Source organism: Piliocolobus tephrosceles, chromosome 14 (assembly GCF_002776525.5).
Source record: "Piliocolobus tephrosceles isolate RC106 chromosome 14, ASM277652v3, whole genome shotgun sequence".
NCBI classification, from domain to species: domain Eukaryota; kingdom Metazoa; phylum Chordata; class Mammalia; order Primates; family Cercopithecidae; genus Piliocolobus; species Piliocolobus tephrosceles.
The window spans coordinates 43,291,499-43,313,383 of record NC_045447.1 but is presented as its reverse complement, the minus strand read 5'-3'; the positions used below and the strand labels follow the sequence as shown (position 1 = coordinate 43,313,383).

General features: G+C 50.7%; 1 protein-coding gene across 3 annotated transcripts in view; it reads right to left on the bottom strand.

Annotated features, from left to right (window-relative positions):
- The window catches only part of PAX5 (paired box 5), a 200,449-nt gene extending 179,225 nt beyond the window's left edge, over window positions 1–21,224 (bottom strand). Inside the window, exons 1-3 of one of the 3 annotated variants that reach the window (XM_023203171.2) lie at window positions 20,434–21,224; window positions 7,032–7,197; window positions 1,349–1,546 (exon numbers count right to left, since the gene is read on the bottom strand). In XM_023203171.2, coding sequence (XP_023058939.1) covers window positions 1,349–1,546; window positions 7,032–7,197; window positions 20,434–20,479 — 410 coding nt within the window. In that variant the 5' untranslated portion in view covers window positions 20,480–21,224. Of the gene's footprint in view, window positions 1–1,348; window positions 1,547–7,031; window positions 7,198–12,963; window positions 14,121–20,433 lie in introns of those variants that run through there. The other 2 variants (XM_023203173.2, XM_026456150.1) reach the window with 2 other exon arrangements.
- Window positions 21,225–21,885: the final 661 nt, after the last annotated feature.

Genomic DNA, 21,885 nt, shown 5'->3' with positions numbered 1-21,885 from the left:
TCAGTAAGTTTGTCCAGGTGCATCAGGCTTCTAAGTGCATGTCAGAACCCCACCCTGGACAAAGAGCCCCTCTAGAACAGACCAAGAAACTGTGTGCCTGATTTTCCTCTATTTCCCCTGCACCGTGCATGATGTCAGGGCCTCTGTAAAGGTTTGCCAAGAGAAGAAAAACAGGCTAACCATTTACAAAATAGCAGGACTCAAAATGTGAACACATGCACTCCCACGGCGATCTGTGCATTTGAGTCACCACAGAAGGATCCACTATCAGGACAAGAGGCTCTCATTCTAGTCTGACCGACCACCTCTTTCTGCCAGGAGTGAGGGTCCTCTATGCCCATACAAGTTCTGCACTGATGATGGTAGGGTGTGATTTGGAGAAATGGAAACTATCCAAGTTTCCAGGCTGCTGCCTTCTCTCTTCTCTGCAGAGTTTAGAGAACCATCATTTCTGTTCATCTTTGAACTTCATTCCTAACTCTGTGGGTTTAAATGGAGTTGAGATTGCATCATCTACAACAGAAAACTTTCTTCCATACGTTTATTTTTAAAGCTCTGAGAGCACCCTTCCATGTGTCTTGGATCAGACTGGAAAGGAAAGGGAGCTGTGTGGCTCCCAGGAAGATCTTGTGTATGACACCCAGGGTGTTTCTCTGGTTCTTTCTCTCCATGTGTAAGATTCCGTGTGTGAGTTGGGAAGAGGACAACTCCATTGCTCCAGAGCATCTTAGCATCCTGGACAACACCCCTGGAGTTGAAGACGCACATCAGAACCACTGGGGTTCTGGGCTCTCGGAGAACGGAAGAGCCTTGTCAAGGTCCCACTTCGAGTCTGTGGCAAAGCTGGAAAAAGGAGCCAAGTCTCCCAACTCCAAGTCAGAGCTATGTTCCCCTCACTCACTGGCTCAAGCTCTGCCCAAACTGGAGGCAGGATTTTCTTCCTGGGAACCTTTGAGATGGGCCAGTGCTAAGACCTTGAGCCTAGGTTTACAGGGACAGCGACATTTGTGAAGGCCTAGTCAGGACAATTCACTGTGAAGTGTTCCACACATATAGATGGGTGGTAAAGGGAAGGATAGAAATAACTCTGGGCTCAGAAGAACCTCGAGCAGCCAGAGTGTTGGCATGCTCCCCTTTCCCTGGGCCTAGGACTCCTACTCACTTTGGAAAGAAGAAGAGAAGGGTAACAGAGACCCAGTGGGCCCCATTAGCATCTCTCCTGTTCAGTAATCCCTAAGGGGCCTTGGTGAAAAGAGAGACCAGATCTTCAGGAAAGGCATATGCAGAGCCTCCAGAACGCCCTGCCATCCCCCCAAATCCCCAGCCCCCACAGGCATGAGCCCCTCACCTGTTGATGGAACTGACGCTAGGCACGGTGTCATTGTCACACACCCGCTCCGCCAGCAGCCGGTCCCTGATCTCCCAGGCAAACATGGTGGGATTTTGGCGTTTATACTCAGCGATTTTTTCCACCACTTTGGGTGTGGCGACCTTTGGTTTGGATCCTCCAATTACCCCAGGCTTGATGCTTCCTGTCTCATAATACCTAGGACCCAAAGAGAGAGAAGCTTAGCCATGAGGAACCAGTAAAGTGGATGTTGGCAACAAAATAATGGGCTACTTGGTCCAGGAAATGTCCGGATCTGCACGTTCCAATACAGTAGCCACCAGCCAGATGAGGCTTTTGAACATTTGAAATATGGCTAGTCTGAATCAAGATGTGCTGTAAATATAAAACACATACCGAATTTTTAAAACTTAGTACCAAAAAAAGTAAAATATCTCAATAATTTTGATAGTATGTTGAATGTTTGATATTAAGTTATATGTTGAAATAACCATTTTTATATGCTGAGTTAAATAAAATATATAAAAATATAATACCTCTTTTTTTTTTTTTTTACTTTTCTTAACGTGCTACTAGAAAATTTTAAATTGCATATACAGCTCCCATAGTATTTCTTTTTTTTTTTGACATGGAGTTTCGCTCTTGTTGCCCAGGCTGGAGTGCAATGGCATGATCTCAGCTCACTGGCAACCTCCGCCTCCTGGGTTCAAGCAATTCTCCTGCCTCAGCTTCCCAAGTAGCTGGGATTACAGGCATGCGCCACCACGCCCAGCTAATTTTGTATTTTTAGTAGAGATGGGGTTTTGCCATGTTAGTCAGGCTGGTCTTGAACTCCTGACCTCAGGTGATCCGCCTGCCTCAGCCTCCCAAAGTGCTGAGATTACAGGCGTGAGCCTCCACGCCCGGCCAGTCTCTCATTGTATTTCTTTTGGACAGCACTCGCTAAGCATTAACAAAATTCTTTCACATTGATCTACCATTTTATAGTTTACAGAAAACTTTTGAGTCAGTTTTCCCGTTTTATTTCCCATAGTTCTAAAGTACATAAATTGCTTTGAATTAATGAATGAACAAATAAATGAAAAGGTCCTGACCTACGGGTATAAAGCAGAGATTCATCAAGGTTAAACAGTTTTCCTAGGATCACACAAGACCAAATGGGCAAGCCAGGGCTGTGGCCCAGCCTCTTGAACTAAAATTTCCCCAATAAGGTACCTTACGCCTTTGATTTGCCAGCTCTTCCAAGCCCTAGCACAATCTCCAGCATTGTATGAAACTGTACCCTGAAATGCAACTTATTTTTCCGTAAGAGAAAAATAATAATCTTGGTGTAAAATTAAAAGGAATGTTGAATTGCAGAATTATCTGAAAATACGTGTTGTAAGTCAAAACCCAAGCAATCGGAAAAACCAACCACAAGTCACAGCAACTCTTCCAGGGACCTCCCCTGAGGTAAATGGCTGTTTCTAAGGACATTTCCATGCTATCAGCATTTGCTCATTAAGGAAAATAGGATGTCAGGATTTTACAGTAAAACCGAGACCAAGAAGAAGAGTACCATGAAAGATCATTTCAGGAGGGAAAAAAAAAAATGACATGATTCCTTTTCTGAATCTGAGCCATCCCTGGATGTCTCTCTCAATATTTACAGAAGAATTCTTGATTTCCTTTTCCAAGAAAATTAACTTGCAGTTGAATCTTTTTTAAAAAATCAGAAAGACATTTTTTAAATGACTAGTAATTTTTAAACCTCACAAGAGTTGATGATAGGCAAGGGAACGAGGTGATTCTGAGATGGGTAGAAAATGTTACCCAGGATGCCTGGTCACATTTATAGAGATGCTGAAATTCTCAGCCTGGGTAAGTTTGGGTAAGGCCAAGTTAGTGAATATCCTAGAAGAGATGAAATAATTTGGAAGCCGTGATGTGATAGTGGAATGTCTATTTTTCATTGAAAAGAGTGAGTCATTTACAAATTTTGACCATAAGGCAAAAACTCAACCTATCTTCCCTCTTTCTAAACAATTGCTTTCAGCAATTTCTCTGTAATTGCCAAAAAGTTATTACTCACAAACAACTTTTTAACAATATCCAAAAAAAGCCAGAAGTCTAGAAAAGCACCCTAAATCAAGGCACACAGCAATCTCTGCAGCTTTCAATTCTCCTATCAATTTTATAATGTAAAGTCAATTTTTACTATAACACAACTAATTATAATTCAGCCACAGCACCCTGTAGTTTACAGAGCTCTTCCTCGAATTATCTTGATCCTCACACTAACCCTGCAAGGCCACAGGGATTTATAAAAGGAAAAATAAATGATCAGAAGACTAAGTGACTTGCCTAACTCCCTTCTATAGTTAGGGACAGCCCCAGCTTTCAAACCTGACTCTAAATTCAGTGCTCTTCCCGCTAGAGCAAGCTGCTGCTTTGCTTATAAAATTTTAAATAATAATAATAATAATGATCCCTTGCAATTGCCAAGAACTTTACTATTTACCAGGCCAGGCATTTTCACATGCATTTTTCATTCATTCATTCACTCAATAGTCACCGAGTGTCTGTTAGGACAGGCAGAATCTCAGGGAAGGGGTTACGGACATTTAGACAACCCTGTCCTGGATACTCAAAATATGTTAGTTGAATGGGACTGCAACATTCACATAGCAAATCTGAGAGGGTGGCAGGCTGAAGGCCCCCCCAGCCCAGCCCCAACTTACATGGCTGGTGGGCGGCAGCACACAGGGCTACCTGCCCATCCCACCTGAGCAGTGCCAACTGTGGAAGGCTGCGGCCTTGACATGAGAGATCTCCATCGTCCTTTTGACTGACACATGGGCCAGGCACTTGGAAGGCAACCCTGACACCCCCGAAACCCCAACTCGAAACTGTGTCAAATGAGGATTCAGATTTAATAACTATCCTTTCATCTCAGCAGAACAGCCGTGCAGCCCCTTGGCTTACAGACAAAAGACGAACGGCAGTCACCAACACACAATGTCCTTCGGTGCAAACAGCATTAGTTTAGCAGTCAAGAGGTGTAGGTGGCTCTGACGCTAACTCTCTGTGTGATCTTAGCCAACTCGCTTAGCCTCTCTAGGCCTCAATTTTCCCATTTATGTAATAGGAGAAGAATGTTTGCCCTGTTTGCTTTGTGAGGCTGTTTTGAAGATAGAAATACAGGCGGTTGAGAACAAGCTTTGCAAAACATAAAATAAAGAGCACGTGCGGTGGATTAAAATCTCCAGTGTTTCTTATTACTGTGTAACATACCACCCAATTCCAATGACCTGAACCTCTCAACCAGGCTCCAGTGAAAAAAGACAGCAGCCAGGCCCTGGGTGAATTTAACTCGGCCTCAGATGCCACTGTGCTGCGCCTCTCAAGCCCCTCTGAAGGCTTGAGCTCTGTAGACTGAATGCCCACACTCCTGGCAGACCGCCCACCTTCCTGAGATGACAGGGGTCCCTGTGTGCCCCGGGGACTTTGCCTGCCTTGCCACACACCCTGAAAACCATAGCCACCACACATCGCACTCTTCCTACAATCTGTCACCTCTCGTGTGCCCATCAAATTCATCGGTGACCAAAAAAAAAAAAAAAAAATCTGTGGATTGAACAGCCCCAGTTCAGAAATTCCCAGTTACACTGTTTTAGAGCTGAACTTGTTTCTTAAAAGGCAGTTCTAATTAGAGTGACATTTTGTCCACTGTGGTTCTTAGTTATGAAAATAATGAGCTATGAAATTCCAATTTATTGTTGACAACTTAAACGGCCAGGCACCGGAGCGGCGCGTAACTTCCGAGTGCCACTCTACCTAGTGACAAATCTATTCCGGCTGTGGGAGGCTGCTGGCTGGGTTTGGAAGGGTCCCTGTCCCCCCTCAGTCTCCATGGGAGATTTAGAGGCTCCACAGCACCAGAACATAAGCACCCCGTGTTTGGATGTCCCCTCTGAAAAAGGCTCAGTATCTTGCCCTGAGATTTCAAACAGCGAGCAAAATGTCGGCTCAGCAAAGATGCCTCAGCAAAAACAAAGGAAAGGCCTTCTTTCTCTCTCCCTCTCTCTCTCGGTACAATGAAGAGGCTCCACAAAAAGATATCTAGGAGCCTTTTGGCTCTAGAAGTCTGATGCTGAGATAGTCTAAAATATTGTGCTCTCTCTCTCTTTCTCCTGTCTTGTCATTTATCTATCTCTTTCTATTTCTCTGCCTTTTAAAAATCACTCTCTTTTCTCTTTGTCTTCTTTTTCTCTTTTTCTTTTCTCTATCTCTCTGTCTTCACTTTTCTTCTCTCGCTCCCATCCGCCTGCCTAAAACAACCATCTAACAAGAAAACCGTGCTAATGTCCTGCAATTGCCCCCTAACTCTGGGGTTCATTTGCTTTCTGAGTGCTAAACGGGAGTGAAGCCCACAGCCCCCACAGCTCAGTTAACCTGCACTGGGCTGAAGGATGAGGAATGAACCCTGGGATCAAGGTCCCCAAAGGAGCTGCCAGACCCCTGGTCCAAAAACTTCGTCCCTTGGCCTCAAGCAAGCAGCCTCCCCGAGGTTATTAGAAGCTGTTGCTCCTTCCATCTGAGAGAATTTCTTGAATTCCAGCAGATAAAAGGGAAGGAGCCAGCAGAAAGTCACAATGTCACTGACATACTTCAAAATATTTATTTCCTATTCAGGCGTCTGTGCTCAAACCATAATGCAAGTTACAGGACAAAGGTTGTTTTCTGACCCGGGGAAAGAAATAGTGAGAAAGCACTGAACAGCTAAACCCAAGAAAGCTCCTGCCTGCCAGGGCAGATCTAAAACAAGATCACATGCCCAGAAACAAACCTGTGGCTTTGTTTCGAGGGTATGGTGAGACCCACATGGTCTAGGGGTCCTTTAGGTGTCATCACAACCCAGGTACTGCCTGACTAGACAAACCTGTGTCAGTCACTTTGCCTCTCTAGGTTTGTTTTCTCATCTTAAAATGTGCTTCATTGGATCATGCGGAGGCCACTGAGAAAATAAACGGGAGTGCTAAAAGGCTGCATGGCCCTATGGGAGAAGCCTCATTGTTACTATTTTGTTTGCAGCAAATCACCAGGTCAAGTGGCAACTTTCAAATGTCACATTTGAAAGTTGGTGTTTGGGTTTTTTTTTTTTTCCTCCTCTCTAATTTAACATATATTTTGGATGCTTGTCACTACAATGGAAATAAAAACATAGAGAAGGAAAATACTGCAGCCCAACATAACAAGGTTGATAATAACCCAAAACTGAAAATAATGGCTGACTTTTAAAAGTAGAATATGCTTTCAAAAACATTAAAATGAAACATTGAACTCTGGTTATGTGATATTAAGGATTTTCCAACCAGTCCTACTCAGGGACCCGGCCTCGCCTAGGATGTATAAGGGAAATTCCCAAGAACGTCTTTCTCTTGAGTTCTTTAGAACAATTCACCAGGCTTTCAGAAAACATGTCATCCCTCCTGACTAAGTCACCCTATTCCACATGTCACTAGAGACAGGGGTTTCCCAGGGCTACTTGGAATTGGGGCTTTGCAAACTCTAAAGCGCTCTGCGTGTGAAACAAAATGCCGCCATGCTTCTCACTATGATACTGTCATATTGGACAGCTGCTGGGTCCTGTGTCAGGTCTTTATTTGAAAGATCAAGGGAAGCCTTGAGCTCCTGCCTTTACCTGCCAAGAATTTTGCTGACACAACCATGGCTGACCCGAAGCTGCCTGGAGATGTCGCAGGGCCTGACACCTTGATGAGCAAGTTCCACTATCCTCTGGCGGACTACATCCGGGAGTGGCCGTCCATTCACAAAAACCCCCCCAAGCTGATTCACTCCTCCATGTCCTGAAACAGATCAGAAACAAAAGGGAAGGGAAAGGGTGGTTAGAACCAGTCACATAGGAGAAGCACCGCTGTGAGGACCCAGAGCCCCTCTGATCACAAATGGCCGGCAGGCTGGATGTCTTGCGCCTGGAGTCCAATCGTGCAAACTACACGAAGTCCCCAGATTGCATTTTAAAATTAATCTTAGCCTTTGTCCATCTGCAGCCAGTCTGTTGAGCTATTAACAGCAAACATCCCCATACTATTATTAGCATTTTCCCCGTAATTTTTCTAAACAATGAAATGTGTGAAGACCTCAATGTAAACAAAATGGGCACAACTTACTATGTGATGCTGAGGTCTAAGGAAGATCCTGGGGAGAAAATATGCTTTAAAATACATCACATTTAGAGAGGAAAAAAATAAAACTCGTTTCCTTTTAACAAATGTCTTTAAAAGTGAAAAGAACAACTCCAATAAACATATATCTCAGGGAAAATTTTTAAATCGGCAATCTAATTTAAGGGCTAAGGAATTTTTTAAAAATTTAACAGCATCTGCAGAGTACTGAGGAAAAAATCAACCACTGCCTTGTTCAAAACCCTCCCTTTAAGAAGGTGAGGCTGACATGCAGACTTGACCACTGTGCCTTCTCAAAGCACACAAAAGAAATGGGTCATAGCATCTTCTACACATAGCACATTCCACTCCACGGCATGGGGATTTGTTATAAAGGAGTTTCCCTGGAATTTTTACAGTGTTTTGCAATTGACAAACAGCTTTATTATGGTGCAGGGAAAATAAAGAAACCTACAAAAGCCTCTGAGTCCCAGATTTTACAAGGGTCCTGGCATAGATTTTAAGTAAAAGGAGTCTGAGAAAGTGCCTCCTCCACCCTTCTCTTACATCAAGGTCCAACTGGAAGGACCCAAGGACCCAAGTAAATGAAGAACCAAACCAGTAAACACAGAGTGATCCAATGCAGCAACATCATTGACTTTACAGCTGCTAATTAGTCACTCACTGACGTTGCTGAAGACTGGAGCCCAAAGCCAAGTCAAAGCATTTATTGATGCTCCTGGCAGCTCAGAGGCAAAGGAAGGAGAAACTCCCTGAACCGAGACTGGGCTGGGACTGGACAGTTCAAGGGAAAGACCTCAAAGGTCTCACACGCATATATACACTCCAACTCTAAAACATGAAATATCCACCTCATCTCAGTTATTTCTTCCCAGTACTCAACTACTACCCAGGTTCATGAACCACATCTGAAATAAAGGGAGCAAAAACCCCCGTAATATAACGTATTTCCTAAAAACTGTCCAAGCAATCCACTCAAGTTTCCCATGAATATTTCCCAAAAATGTCCAGGCTCAGGCTTATTTCAAGGAAAAACACAATTTTATAGATAACTGAAGTACTCAGTTCCAGTTCTAAGCTGGATTTCTGATTTTCAAAATGATCTTTATTCAGTTTTGATTGTTCTAAAACACTCCAGATATAAGAAAAAGGAAAACCATTCCAAATAGGATTTTGCAGTTAGAAACATAATTGCATAGTTTTTCTAAAACAGAAAGACTGTAGCCACCCTGGTCAAGAGCCCTCAGAAGGCTTTGTTCTGGGGCTGGGAACACCTGTTTAAAAAGGTTGTACAGATCTTTCAAGAGCAGGCTGGATTTAAGTAAAAGAAAATGAATTCAAAATTGGTATAAGCTCATTTGGGAAAACAAAGGGCAGGCAAAGGAAGCTTAAACACCCAGCACACTTTTGATATGGCCTGGGAGTCCAGTTATTATGGTCCATCTGCAATAGTCCGTTCTCTATGTCACTGACAATTGAGACTTTCTGCCCAAAACATAGTGGCATCCTTCAGAGGACTTAAATTCCAAAAGCTGTCCTGCAGGACATTTGTGAGCACTGCAGGCTGTTTTGTATCATGGGAAAAACCCTAATGGTCTCCTAGAGCTTGGTCTCTCAAGGTGAGAGCAGGTCCCCAAACCCTCTACCCTTGACCACATAGGCTGAGCTAGTAATGCTCTTTCACAATCTCATCTATAGGTCCATAGCTGACACCAGACTTGGTATGACCTGGGAGCCTCTTACCTTCCTCAACTTCCTTGAAAGGTCTCCAAGCCCCTTTGGCCTTCTCCACCATCACAATCCCACCCAATGGAGCTCTTAGAGGGTGGTGGTGAGAAGGTTTACAACTATGGCGTGAGGAAGGCCACTTACTCTGGAACTGGTCAGAAGTGAAGTCCAAAGTCTCAATGAGGCAAGGCAGGATGGGGAACAAAAAGAGGAAAAAAGAGGTGTGTTGAGAGAAGTGCAAAGAGTGGGAACTGAATGAGATAGACAAGCAGGAGAGACAGAGCCTGGAAAGGAAGCAGCAGGTTAGGCAGGCAGAGGAGAGGGAAAAGGAATAGAGAAGCTACAACAGGCCAAGAAAAGAAAGATGAAGGTGGCACACAGCGAGAGGCAACAAGAAGAGAAACTGGAGGAAGCCCAGGAAGGGGCTTCTGGAGGACAGGGGACTTCTCTAGACAGAGAAGTCTGAAGACTTCTTTGTTTTCTGGTCTTGGACATCCCAAGTCCCAGTCTGTACTTCCTATGGACTCCAATTAAGTAAGGACTCATCCCGTGAAAGGGGGACTGACACAGAAACAGAGGCAAACAAATCAGGTGAAGACCAGGAAACAGACCCACAGATAAAAGAAAAAGACAGGCCACAGGACAGGGAAGACTGGGCAGTGTTTGGAGGGGAGTGAGGAGAGAAAGACTGAATTGCAGAGGCTCCTGAGGCCTTTGTGACTCTGGTCTGGAAAGGGCTGGCCTCCACAGATGCTCCTCAGGCCCTGAAAAGGACATGCTACCCACCACAGGCCCTCCCAATATCACCAAAGACCATGGCTGAGCATAGGATTTTGGGGAAAGGGTCTTTGCTGACTCAGCCACTGAGTGAGCTCCAGGGCCCCCATAGGATCATTAAAATTTTTCCTAGATGCACCAGAAAGAATGAAGGGGTACACAGACAGGCAAACAGGGGCACAGGGAAAGGGCAGGGAAGAAGTCTCCCTAATGGACTCTCCAATGCACAGATAGGTACTGACACATGTGGAAAGTCAGGCAGTAGACATAGATACGGTTAGACTAGACAGAGAGAGAGCTTTGCATGTGTGTATACCCATTGCCCTCTCTCTGGAATCTGAGTCCCTCCCTCTCCCCTTCTGTGAATCCTCTGAAGCCTCATTTTTATGCCTTTGTCAGATGGTCAGGGAGACCCAAGAACCAGCTCCAGCTTTGCCAATGTGAACTTCCTGAGTCAGTCCTTTTGTCTCTCTGACCTCAATATCATATTCTGTAAAATGGGTGAAGCTGAAGGTTTAGGCCACCCTCAGGTAGGACACTGGCTATAAGTGTTTTATAACTGGTAAAGATACCTAGGGAAACAGCTCAGGAAGAGAGCAGGAGGTTACTGTGCTGATGAAAATTATGAGAATGGAATAGTGGGTAGGGACTCCTCCAAACTCAGAAGGCCATTTCCTGGAAGCCCCTGCCCCTCTCCAGAGAAGCTCTCCGGCTCTGAAGCAGTGGTGGGGGGAGGCAGTGGTAGGGGGACGGAGGGAGGGAGAGGTAACAGGAAGAAGAAACTGACAGGGCCAGGAGGAAGGTGAGGAGGTGGGACCTGATCTGATCCTCTACTACCTCAGCCACCTTCCAGGATCTACTGTGCCCCCCACTCCCTATTGCTAGCAAGTTGGGGCCGCAGAGCAGGCCTACATTGTGCAAGAAAACAGCTTTGGGCCTCAGAACCGAGAGTGCTTCCAGAGAAGCCAAGGTCTTGCACCAGCTCTGGAAGCTAGGCTGGCTGGGGCCCAGCCCCCACTGTGCTGCCAGGGAGACTGAAAATGGGAGGGAGCACTTCCCACGGAGGGGGCAGATTGACGGCCAGGACAAGGAGGCACAGACATTAGTGGTTGGCTAACCGGCACCTGAAAGGAGCTGCCTTCTCCACACTAATGCTTAGCCAGCCGAGAGACCACCAGGTCTGATGCTATCTCCCCAAGAGCTAGGGCACAACCTCAGGGCCACGGAGCTCTGGGCAGAAGGACACAGTGAGGGCCTGTGGATTTCCACCGGTGAGCAGAGAAGCGCAGGGGCTGGTGCTCCCCATCTGTCCCCATAGTTGCTCCTTGGCTGAGCCAAGGGCTTGCCCACCTCTCAGAGCATTTCCCCAACTGGTTTGTTTTGGGCTTCCATTGCGAGATCAGAGCCTCCCCAGAGCCAGGCTGGAGTTGGAGCCGGAAAGGGCTGTGGAGGGCACTGGGGTCACCACAGACTGGAAACCAGTTGGGCACAGGCCCCAAACCTTGAGGAATCGTTTGGACTGGAACCAGAATGGGCAGTTCCTCTGCACAGAGCTCCCCACCGCTTTGGGGGATTACTTCGGACTCAGAAAATTGACACAAAGAGAAACTGAGCTGTCCGCAGCCAGCCCTGGCTGCCTAGACAAGCTTTCCCCTGCTTGCCAGACCACTCAGCACTCCGTGGCAGACACGGACATGCTTGCCACGGGAAGCTCGCCTTCTCTCCAGCCGGGTCTCCGCTGCCTTTGTTAAATAGGGGACCTGCGACTAGGAAAGCTGCATCCCAGGCTTTGGCGCGGGAGGGGAGGGATTGGCGCGGGGTGGGGGGACCAGGCACGGGGAGGGCTTCTAGCCCAGGAGCAACTCCCTGACCTGCAGCCCGCAGAGACCCCGAGCAGCACCCGAGCGGAGGAGGCTGCCAAAGCCTGGGACCTTCCTCCAGCCTGGCTCTGTAGCAAACAGAAAGGAAACGTGATTCGTTCCACTTGGAATTTCCTTGAAATCTCCGAATCTAATCCGGCGTTAACTCACCGTGAGAGGAGCGCTCATCTCACAGGAGGCTGTGCTAATGGGTGAATTGGCAGGATCCCTGCGAGCCAGGGAGCCAGGCCGGCCTTGCCCTCGCCCGAAATGACCCTTCCCGTCTCCTACACAAGCTGCGTCTTTCAGAGGTGGGGGTGTCTGCGTGGTGAATAATTGGCTTCCTCTTTCTTTCTTTTTGCTTTCTTATCCTCCTTTTTTAAAGGGGAGAAGCCATGAGAAAAGGCGTCCTGCAGAGAAGGACCTAATGGGGTCTTTAAGGGTCTCTGTATGAACTGGCCAGCTCCTAAGCAGAAGCTGAACTCAGAAACCGCTACTTCGTTGATTTTTCAAAGCCCCCTTCTCAACTCCAGGACATCTTTGGAGCCCTAGCCCCAGTGTCCTCGCTTAGCTCTCAACCTCTTCCTCCACACATACAGACACGGGTCAGGGCCCCACTTTCCCTCCAAGCTCCAGTCTGGATCAGCCCCGTGGCTGAAAAAGGCGCCATCGGAGTGGGGGTGTGGGGCTCTGTCTGAGACTCGGACTGACCTCTCCCTACAACTTACTGCCCTCCAACTGGCCTGGCCCGGAGCCCTCTACGTGGTCCAAGCCACGGTTCTCCGAAAGAGCTGAAATGTCGCCGCCGGAGCCTTGAAAGGCTGCAGCTGGCTGCCCACGCTACGCGTTGCCGGAGGCGGGATTCCCGGACCAGGTGCTCCAGCCCCGGCGGCCAAGCGCGTTGTTTCAGGTCCCCTGCCTGGGATCCCTGCACTTTGCAAAGTTGGCTGCGCGGCTGCAGAGGTCCAAGATCCTCCTGGCCTTAGTACCTGACCCACGGTCCGGCACCCCCAACCCGGTCCCGGCGGGAGAGTGAGAGAAGCGAGCTCGGCCGCCTACTTACTATGCATGGATGCAAACGGGTCGTGCTTACAGTGTATTTCCATCGGGGCGCTCCAGACTGCAGGCCGGCCCACGCCGCCGCCTCCCGGCGCCAAGGGGCTGCCCAGGGCGGATAGGTAGCCGCGCCACCAGGCCAGGCACTGTGCGAGCTGGGCTCAGAAAACACTGCTGGAGCTTCGGGGTCTCTCTCAGAGCCTCCCTGCTGGAGACCGCCGGGAGCTGCGCGGAGAGGCGGGAAACGGTGCTAGCGCAGCCCGGCTAGGAGCGGGTGCCCAACTCCGGCTGGCTTCCCTCCCTGGCTGGCTCAAGCGGCGGCTCCGGGCCCAGCCTGGGGTAGCTGCGGCCAAGGCGCCCGCGGCTTCGGGGGCATAGCGTAGGGGCCCGCCTCCGGGACAGCCAGCAGCCCCCGGCTCCGGGTAGGAGCAGCTCTGAGGAGGCCGCCGGAACACTCGGCCCTTGACTTCACTCAGGGGGCAGCGAGACCCGGGGACTGCCAGGCTGGTTCCGCGGCCTCGATGCCTCTGGGGTCCTTCCTCGACCCCTCGGTCTCCGCCAGATCCTTTCTTTCTCTGCTTCTCCGAGTCTCTGGGGCTCAGACTTTCCCCTCAGCCTCTCTCCAACTGGCTCTCCGACGTCTCGGACGAAGTTGCAAAGAACTTCCTCTACAGCAGCGCGGGGTTCTTGCGGATTTGGAGATGCTTCCGCCCCTGACGCTGGGGCCGCGACTCCGGAGTCCCCGGGAGCGTGCAGCCCTCCAACCCTGAAACCCGCTGCCTTCAAAGTTCCCGCGGCCCCCGCTGCTAGCCCATCGCTGGGACCAGGAAAGGGGACACCAGCGACGGACTCTTCCTCGCCGGGGTGTCTACCTCGTGCCTACCAACTCTTCGCACCCCGCCGCCCTCCCTCGTGGGTCTGGTTCCACTGTCTTTCCGCTGCCTCTTCCGGGACGGCCGCCGCACCTGCCCCAAGCGTGGAGTGAGGAACAGAGGAGAGAGCAGAGGGTCCCCGCCACCAAGGCCGCCGGGGCTGCCGGGGCTGAGACGGAGCCGCAGCCGGCTCTGACTGCCTGCGTTGTCGCTGCCGCCGCCGGCGCTAGCCCTCTGCTCGGCGCGCACAGTGCGCCACCGCGCCGCCCCGGAGCCGCTTTCAGGACCCGCTGCGTGTGGACAGCGCCGCCCGGGGCTCAGCTCCCTCCGGGCGGGGGCGGGGCGGGAGCTAATCTGCCAATCACGCTCCACCAAGCCAATCAGAGTGGCGGCAGCCGGCCCTGGCCCGAAACACCGCCCCATTGGCTAAGCAGCCCACGGGCTCCGCCTGATTAGCGGATACCTGGGCAATGGGAGAGAATGGGGGGCGGGGCCCAGGCGGCGGCGCCACGTTCATTGACAAACGCGCTGGACTAAGGCCTAGTGGATCGCGGCTGTGGGGAGGGGGAAGGGGGCCCACGCATTGCATGGAGAGCCATGCTGCGGGTCCCACGCGGGCTCGACCTCCCCACCGCGACGTTGGGATCCTGGGACGCTCTCAGGGCTTAAGAGCAGCTGAGTGAAGGGTGAGAATGGGGGAAGTCTCCAGAAAAAAAAAAAAAATCTATGTTGGAGGAAGACAAGGAGCGCAGTAGAGATCCAGCACCATCAGGCTCGTGATGGAATCGGAGTGTGTGCATCGGAGTGTGTGCATATCTGCCAGTTCTGACCTCACTTTCCTCATCTGTAAAATGGGCAGAGTGGAGTTAACTAGATTTTAATGAAGGCTCCTTCCACGGAAATATTTCCTAATTTTATTTCCTAATTTTATCAGGTACCTACCAAACCACCACTGGCTCCTCTTCGTCCACCCTCCTCCCTCACTCCACCTGCAGGGCCCTCAATGCTGCATTACCCAAAGGCAGAGACGTTGGGGGAAGGGCGAGAATATCTCACACTCTTAAAGTTAGTAACTGGGGCGCACCAGTGCGCACCTGGATGGAGGGGCTAAGGCTTTGGGCCAGGTTGCCCAAGCAGAGTGGCTGGCCCTCTTTCCTGCCTCAGATCAAGAACTGCCAGACGCTTTGGGAGCTGGTGTCACGCTTCTGTCCACTGGAGTAATTCCGCACCCAGCTCAAAGTTTCTTGAGAACGGAATGAGCCAAGTCGCGTCCAGGGCTAATAAGGGCCCCTGAAGCGGGCGGGTGTGCGGGCGCATTCTATCTGCAAGGGTCAAGCAAAGTGGCCAGGCGCGCTACAGTAGGGCAGCTTCCAGTTGACAGGAAAACCCGACCTTCCGTCTACAGAGGAAGTTCCTGTCCCTATGTAGACAAAATGGATGGATTTGTAGCAGAACTCTCTTGCTACAGAAAGGATCTTTGACTAGAGAGTCCGTTTCTTGGTGGGGTTTAAGGCTCTGAGACAACAATCAAAGAAACTGGACCTTGAAAAGGAAGCATGTGATAGTCATTCTTCACCCAGGAAGCTATAGTTAGTTCTGTGAGTCATCTGGGCCCTGGCACAAGAAATACGCTGAGGATTCCCTTGCCCCCAGCAACCCACAGGAGTGGTCTGAAGACTCACTTTGTATTTCAGGAGTGATGTTCCGCTAATATTAAACATAAATCCACCAAAACAAGGGCTTTGAGATGCCTGCTCCAGGACTGGGCTTGTAAGGAAGATAGAGTAGGGGGTGATCATGGGAGTATTCCTAGGTTATCCTCTTGTTTAATTCTCTGCTTCGGTTTGCCTTTCTCTGCCTTCTCTCTACTCACGCTCTACTTCTCAAACTCCTGCACTGGGTCGACCCTTGGGCCCACCTTCTGTCCCTGTTCCACACCCAGCTGTCCCTGACCAGTAGACAAGTTTCCGGCGCTGACACCCGTCCCCACCCCCCACCAGGGCACAGCTGCAGAAAACGGCCCCAGGCGGGCCTCTGGGGACCCAGGAGGCTGCAGTGCGAGCTGGGGTGGAGTGGCGGCGTTATCTCTTCTTTGTCTGGAACCTTGCCTGTCCGGATCTTCCCCTTTCACCCCAGGCCTTGGAGCAGGAAGATCGCAGCAGCACAGAGGGACAGGGATGGAATAGAGTTCCCGCACTGGCTTCACCCGATGGCGCCCAGTGGGTCGGAAATGACCAGAATTCAGATCCTCGGCTCAGACTCAACATGGCAGCTTGCACACCTACTGGAGAGGCGGGAGTGCAGGACGCCCTGAGGGATGCAGCCAGTGACACCCCCACCCCCAGCCTCTCTTGTTGAGCTCAGGCCTACAAGCCCAGGTTCTCTAGAATCTTAGCGCTAAAAGGGTCCCGAAGCTATGCTTTCTCCATTTCACAGGTGCAGAACCCGAGGCCCAGAGGCAGGATACGACTTGTCCAAAGTCACATAGTAAGGCTGCGGGCTGGAAACTTTTCTCAAAAGGGCCTCTCCAGAGCCGCTCTCGGGATAGTGAGGGAGGGGCGATGCTGCCAAATCGAAGAACTCGGCTGGAATATGCCCGCACACGCAGGTTTTCCTTCGGATACCCGTGAGACTTGTATAGAAGCCCCAGGGCACTGCCCGAGCAGGAGTAGCGCCGATTCCCTGTTTCACACAGTAGGTGTTCGGCTTCAGGACAGTGTTCTGCTGCGTGGCACACACAGGACCCACCTTACCTGTGCACCCAGAGCAGCCCCCTCCCGCACCTCGCGGCGTTCTTGGGGGAAGGAGTTTCCCCCTGGGTGGGAATGATTCATCACTGCCCAAGCGGGCCGCCTCTGGAAAGTTCCAACCCCAAAAGGCGCGACCAGACCTGATACCGTGATCACCTAGCCCAGCCTTACAGGTCACCAAACGACAGCCCAGAGAGGTTACGTGACTAGCTCGAGGCTGCACAGCAAGTCCACGGTGGAGCCGGGCTACTGCGTCTCAGTCCTGTCTCTGAACGCCCACGAGCCGCAGCCTTGGTCCAGGAGAACACGACTAGCCCGGGGCTGGTCTCACCGCGACTCTCAACGTAGTCGGGCCTCTCTGTGATCTACAGTGATGGGCTTTCTTTCTCCCAGTAGCAGAGCTTTGGGCCGGGCCCTGTGCTAGGCGCTGGGGACAGGAGACCGCGAAAGGAAGCTATCCAGGATGAAACTCATTTATGTAAACCGAATTGTCTTTGAAAGTTTTAGTACTGAAAGACAGCCCATTGAGAATAATGTTTGAGAAGCCAGAGACCTCGCTTCACTGGGGACACACCCCCTCCTGGCTTTCCCTTCCTCGCCTCCCAGGGCACTGCATTACCGCCGCTCAGGATGTGGGGGCTGCTAACAGTACTCTATTAGCCTGACATCGACTCCCTCAACCCAAGTCCAGCCCATTTCCCTGTTCTTGCTTCTGACAAAGTGAGGCCCAATAGGGCTCAGACTGGTTGTTCAGTTCTGGAAAGATCAGGGATGCTACCAGCATGGCTGTCTCAACCCATTGAGTTCTCTCTAAACTTCATTTTTAAAAAATAAAAAATTTAAGTATCAGAGGGAACGAAATTGACCTGAAATTATACAGAAAGTCAAGGCACGGCAGATTCCTGCATGATTCCTGCCCCTGGATCAGGAGTCTGCTCTACTTGACTTGGCTGTGTTTTCAGGAGTTCTTGAAGAGGATGGAGAAAAAATGAGAATTTAACCAGGTTTTCCAAGAACCATGTAAAACCGCCTTAGTGGGGGTGTGTTATCATTACTAGCATGTTCTGCAGGCCAGGGGCGCTGGGACTAACTCTTTCTCCCAAATACCTGAGACCGGCAACCCCTTCTAAAGTCTCTGCTTCCCAGTTTATTTAATACAGAGAACAAACCCTGAGATGTGACTTCTTAGGCTCTGAGATGAGCCTAAGAACCCTGAGATGTGAAGCTTCTTAGATGAAGCTTCATGGATAGGGGTTTGTTATTATCTATCACTCCATCCCAGGCTCATTCCAGAACTGTGAGACTTGATGCCAATGGCCAGTGGGAAAGTATTCAACCCATCCAGATCTGCCTGGGCCTAAGGACTCAAGGGCTCCCATGGCAAGGAGAGACTACTACTTGCCCGATAGTAGTTTTTCTCCAAGGGAGTCCATGGAGAGAGGGGGGAATCTGTCTCTTCTCCCAGCAGGAACAGGAGGTCTAAGGGCAGAGAGGTCACCTTCCATTCCTATTCCCTCCATTACTCATGCTTTATGATCTCCTACAAGTCCCTGACCCTCTCTGAACCTCTGTTTTCTTTCCCTACAGCAAGGAAGACATTAGAGGAGAAGGTCCTTAAGTGGCTCCCTGCTTAGTGTTGACCTGACCTTATCATGGGCTTAGAGCCAGAAGGACACACTCCCTCCCCATTGGGCAGATAGGGAAACTGAGGTTGGGGTAAGAAATGGAATATGGTTCTGAAGGAAGAAAAAGGAAGTCTATCGGCCCATGAAATACCTAGAAGTTGGGAGAAGGAAGAAGCTCTCATAGGAACCAGACCTGGACACCCCTTTGAGCACCAGCGTGGACAGCTTTTCAGCTTCCCTCTCTTCTCCAGCCCTGACCCAGGCTGGAGTGGACAGGAGGAAGTGCAGTCTCACTTGAACTGTCGCCCTTTTCCAGGCAGGCAGCTCTTCCCCAACCCATCAGTGAGGAGGGGGCGTGGCTCGCTAGATTTTAAGCCCTGGCCAGCCTAGGGCTCCCCTATCTCACCCCACCCCAAGCCCCACCCAGTCCAACTGTGCTGAGGAATGAAATGCTTTATTGATTAAATGATTATTCAGGCGATTGAACTAATCAAAGAGCCCATCGACCGTCATGAATTACATTCTTCTAGACAGCTTGTCGGGAGAGCCAGCCTGAGGACTGCAGAGACCCTCTCCACAACACTCACACATCCCCGGCTCATTCCCAACAAATACACAACGCCCACTTCCAGGCTCAGGTCTCTCTGAAAGCCCATCTGCTGAGAAACCCACTGCCAGGAAGAAGGGCCTTCTGAGAATTGAGGATGGAGCAGAGGGGTTTCCAGGTACCTTTTCCTGAGCCCACATCCTGGAAACACTCTTCTGCCTCAGATCTCTGCCCTCACTTCTCTTCAGCTACGATTTTGGAAACACAGTTATGCCCCAGGAGCTGTCCTGGGCTTGGGGTCTAAGTTTATCCTCTTTACTCTTAAGCTTGTATTTGAGGCTAGAGTAGAGGTGGGGGTTCTCAGAGGGCACAGGGATGGGGGAAGGACTTCTTGCCAGGGCCAGGAGTGTGTTTGTGTGGGAGTTTCACAGTGGTCTAGTGAGTGAAAGAGGGCCCCCAAACCTGACTCATGCCTCAGGGCAGATGGAGGCCTACTGTCTCTGATATCTCCTCTCAGACATCAACACATCCTGCCACCTACTTCTCAGGCCTGTGGGAGGCACATGGGGACCTATGCCAGAGAGGCCTCTGTGCACACAGGCACCAGAGCTGAATGCCCAGACTATGCACATGCATCCACCCACTGTGCTCCACTGGAGCGGCACCCACAGGAAAAAACCTGAGGACACAGTGTGTGTATGTGTGTGTGTTTGTACACAAATACACACGCCAGTGTCAGAGGCTTATCTAGGTGAAAGTGAAGGGAGGCTGGGGGTCCCTAGAAATGTCACAACTAACCCCACAGGTGTCCGCTCTCATCTTCAAGGTTGTGCCTACCACAGGAGACTTGTTTGTAGAAATGGTAGCCTCAACAGTACCCACTGCACACCAAGAGGCACGTGCCGCGAATTCACACCTTCATTCCTGGTTCTGTCTCCCAGTAGAATGGAAACTGGGCCTTACTATGCACATGCTAAACACCATGGGTCTCCATAGGCCCCAGACTCACGTCTAGGAGTTTGCCTGGAGACACAATGTGAACATTGGCATTTATGCATTGGACAGCTGTTGACATCCAAAAACGGAAAGGTCAGTGTAGCCACCTCTTTCTCACTTCCAAAATCACTTGGGATATAACAGGTGAACGCAGACCATTAAAATAGTGGATGTACACTCAGATATTTCCCAATTACATAAATAACACTCATAGTAGCCACACATTTTGGATACCTAGAAGAATATACACACAAATACTAACTTATAAACACACACGAATACCTCACAGGTATAAAGATACACACACACAGGCAAACAAACTTTTGGACACAAACTCATATATTTTTATATCTTTTAAAAATACATATACAGGGACACACAAACTTATTGTCAGTCAGGCACACACTGAGCCCCTTATATAAACACACAGGCCCTAACTTGCAGACCCCCGGAAGGACACCAGCACAAACATTCAGAAACAGAAAAACACAAACAAACTCACAGATACTTGGACTGAGGCAGAAGTGTGTGAACAGACAGGTGAAAAAACATAACAGGCCGCAGTTAGACAGACAGTCTCTACGAAAATGCGGGCACCCCCTCCTCCTCCAGGGTCACCCTGCGTGGGGACCAGGGCCTGGCTGTGTCCCGGAGTTTGCACGTCTGGAGCCCGCATCGCGGTCCTACCTGTCCTGTTGGTCCGAGGAGTCGGATAATTTTTCTCTAAATCCATTTTGATTTTTCAGGACTTGATGGAATGGACAGGGAAAAAAGTTTCCACTTTTTTGTGCCTTTTTTTTTTCTTTTTTTTTTCTTTTTGGTGTCAGGGGCCGCTCACAGGTCGGAATAATTCAAGCCTTCCGCTCCCCCGCGGAGCTGGGGTAGCTGATCACTGAGCTGAAACTAAACGTTTTAGGTGGAAAAAAAGCGTCCGAAGGCACCGTGAAATGATTAAGGAACTAAAGAGCTTCTCGCCATGTGAGATCATGTCCTGTTCTCGCCAACATCACAAGATGTCCCCAGACACGCCGCGCCCCCAGCGCGCCGCCCCGTACTGCCGGCCCGGAGCAAGGAAAGGGTAGGCGCTGCGTTGCCTGGCCTGCTCAACGCGCCAGACGTGGCGGACCGGGCCGGGCCAGAGTAGAGCGGGAAGCCGGGAGAGCAGCAGTGCTGCTGCCGCGCCGCCCTAGACTTTTATAGGGGTTGGGGGGGAGGGAAGGAAGGCTTCAGACTGCGCCGGGCGCTAGCCAGCGCACCTACGGGAAGGGGCAGACCGAAGCCGAGCCCGGGAGCCCGGGTCTCGCAGCCGCACCCTCTATTAAGCCCTTCGCTTGGGGGTCGCGGCCCTCTGCACTGTGCGCGGGGCCTGTGACATCTCCATGTGCAAATCCCGATGCTTAGACGGGCGCAGGCCGGGTTTTTGTTTTTAAAGAAATTAACTGCTCGGCCACGCAGGCGCTTTTGAAAGGGGCTGCAAAGGCTGGCAGTGTTGCCAGGCACAGAGGGGACGCTCCGGTTTACTCAGATTCACCCCTAGGGCGGCGCCCGACCCCAGGGTTCCCAGCCATCCAACCCCCACCCCAATTTGCTGGGGCCCTGTCTATTGCTGGGTCCCTGACCCTAGGGCAGCGCCAGATCCCTAAAGCCCCCAGGTCCCATCCAGTCTCCTGGTCCCAGAACCCCTCCCCACATCAAGTTCCATTCTGGCCCAGAGCATGGAGGTTAAGCTGTGAAATGCTGGAGATAAAATCCGGGCTTCCGCTTTGGAGCACCCGGGCAGAGCAGAACATCTCAGTAGCTCCTGGAGATTGGCGGGAGTTCCAGACACCTTACCCCGGCCCATAAATGGAAGCGCATTGCCCCGGAGCCCTGAGACGTTGTGGAGTCCTAGAGCCCCAGGACTTGATTCCAGAGAGGAAATCAGATCCAGAGAGACCGGGCAGAGGTGTGGCATGGCCAGCCCTCTCTCTTCGGCCCAGGCTCAAGCCTCCCCTCCCTGTGCCCCTCCCCAGCCTCGAGTTAGTTCAGCTGCTGGACCTGGCCACTGGAAGCCTGTGGGGCCCTGCAGCGGCGTGGTCGCCGGGGAAAGGTTCTCCAGGGCGGGGGAGCGCTCCGTAGGAGGACTCTTGGCCCGCCGGA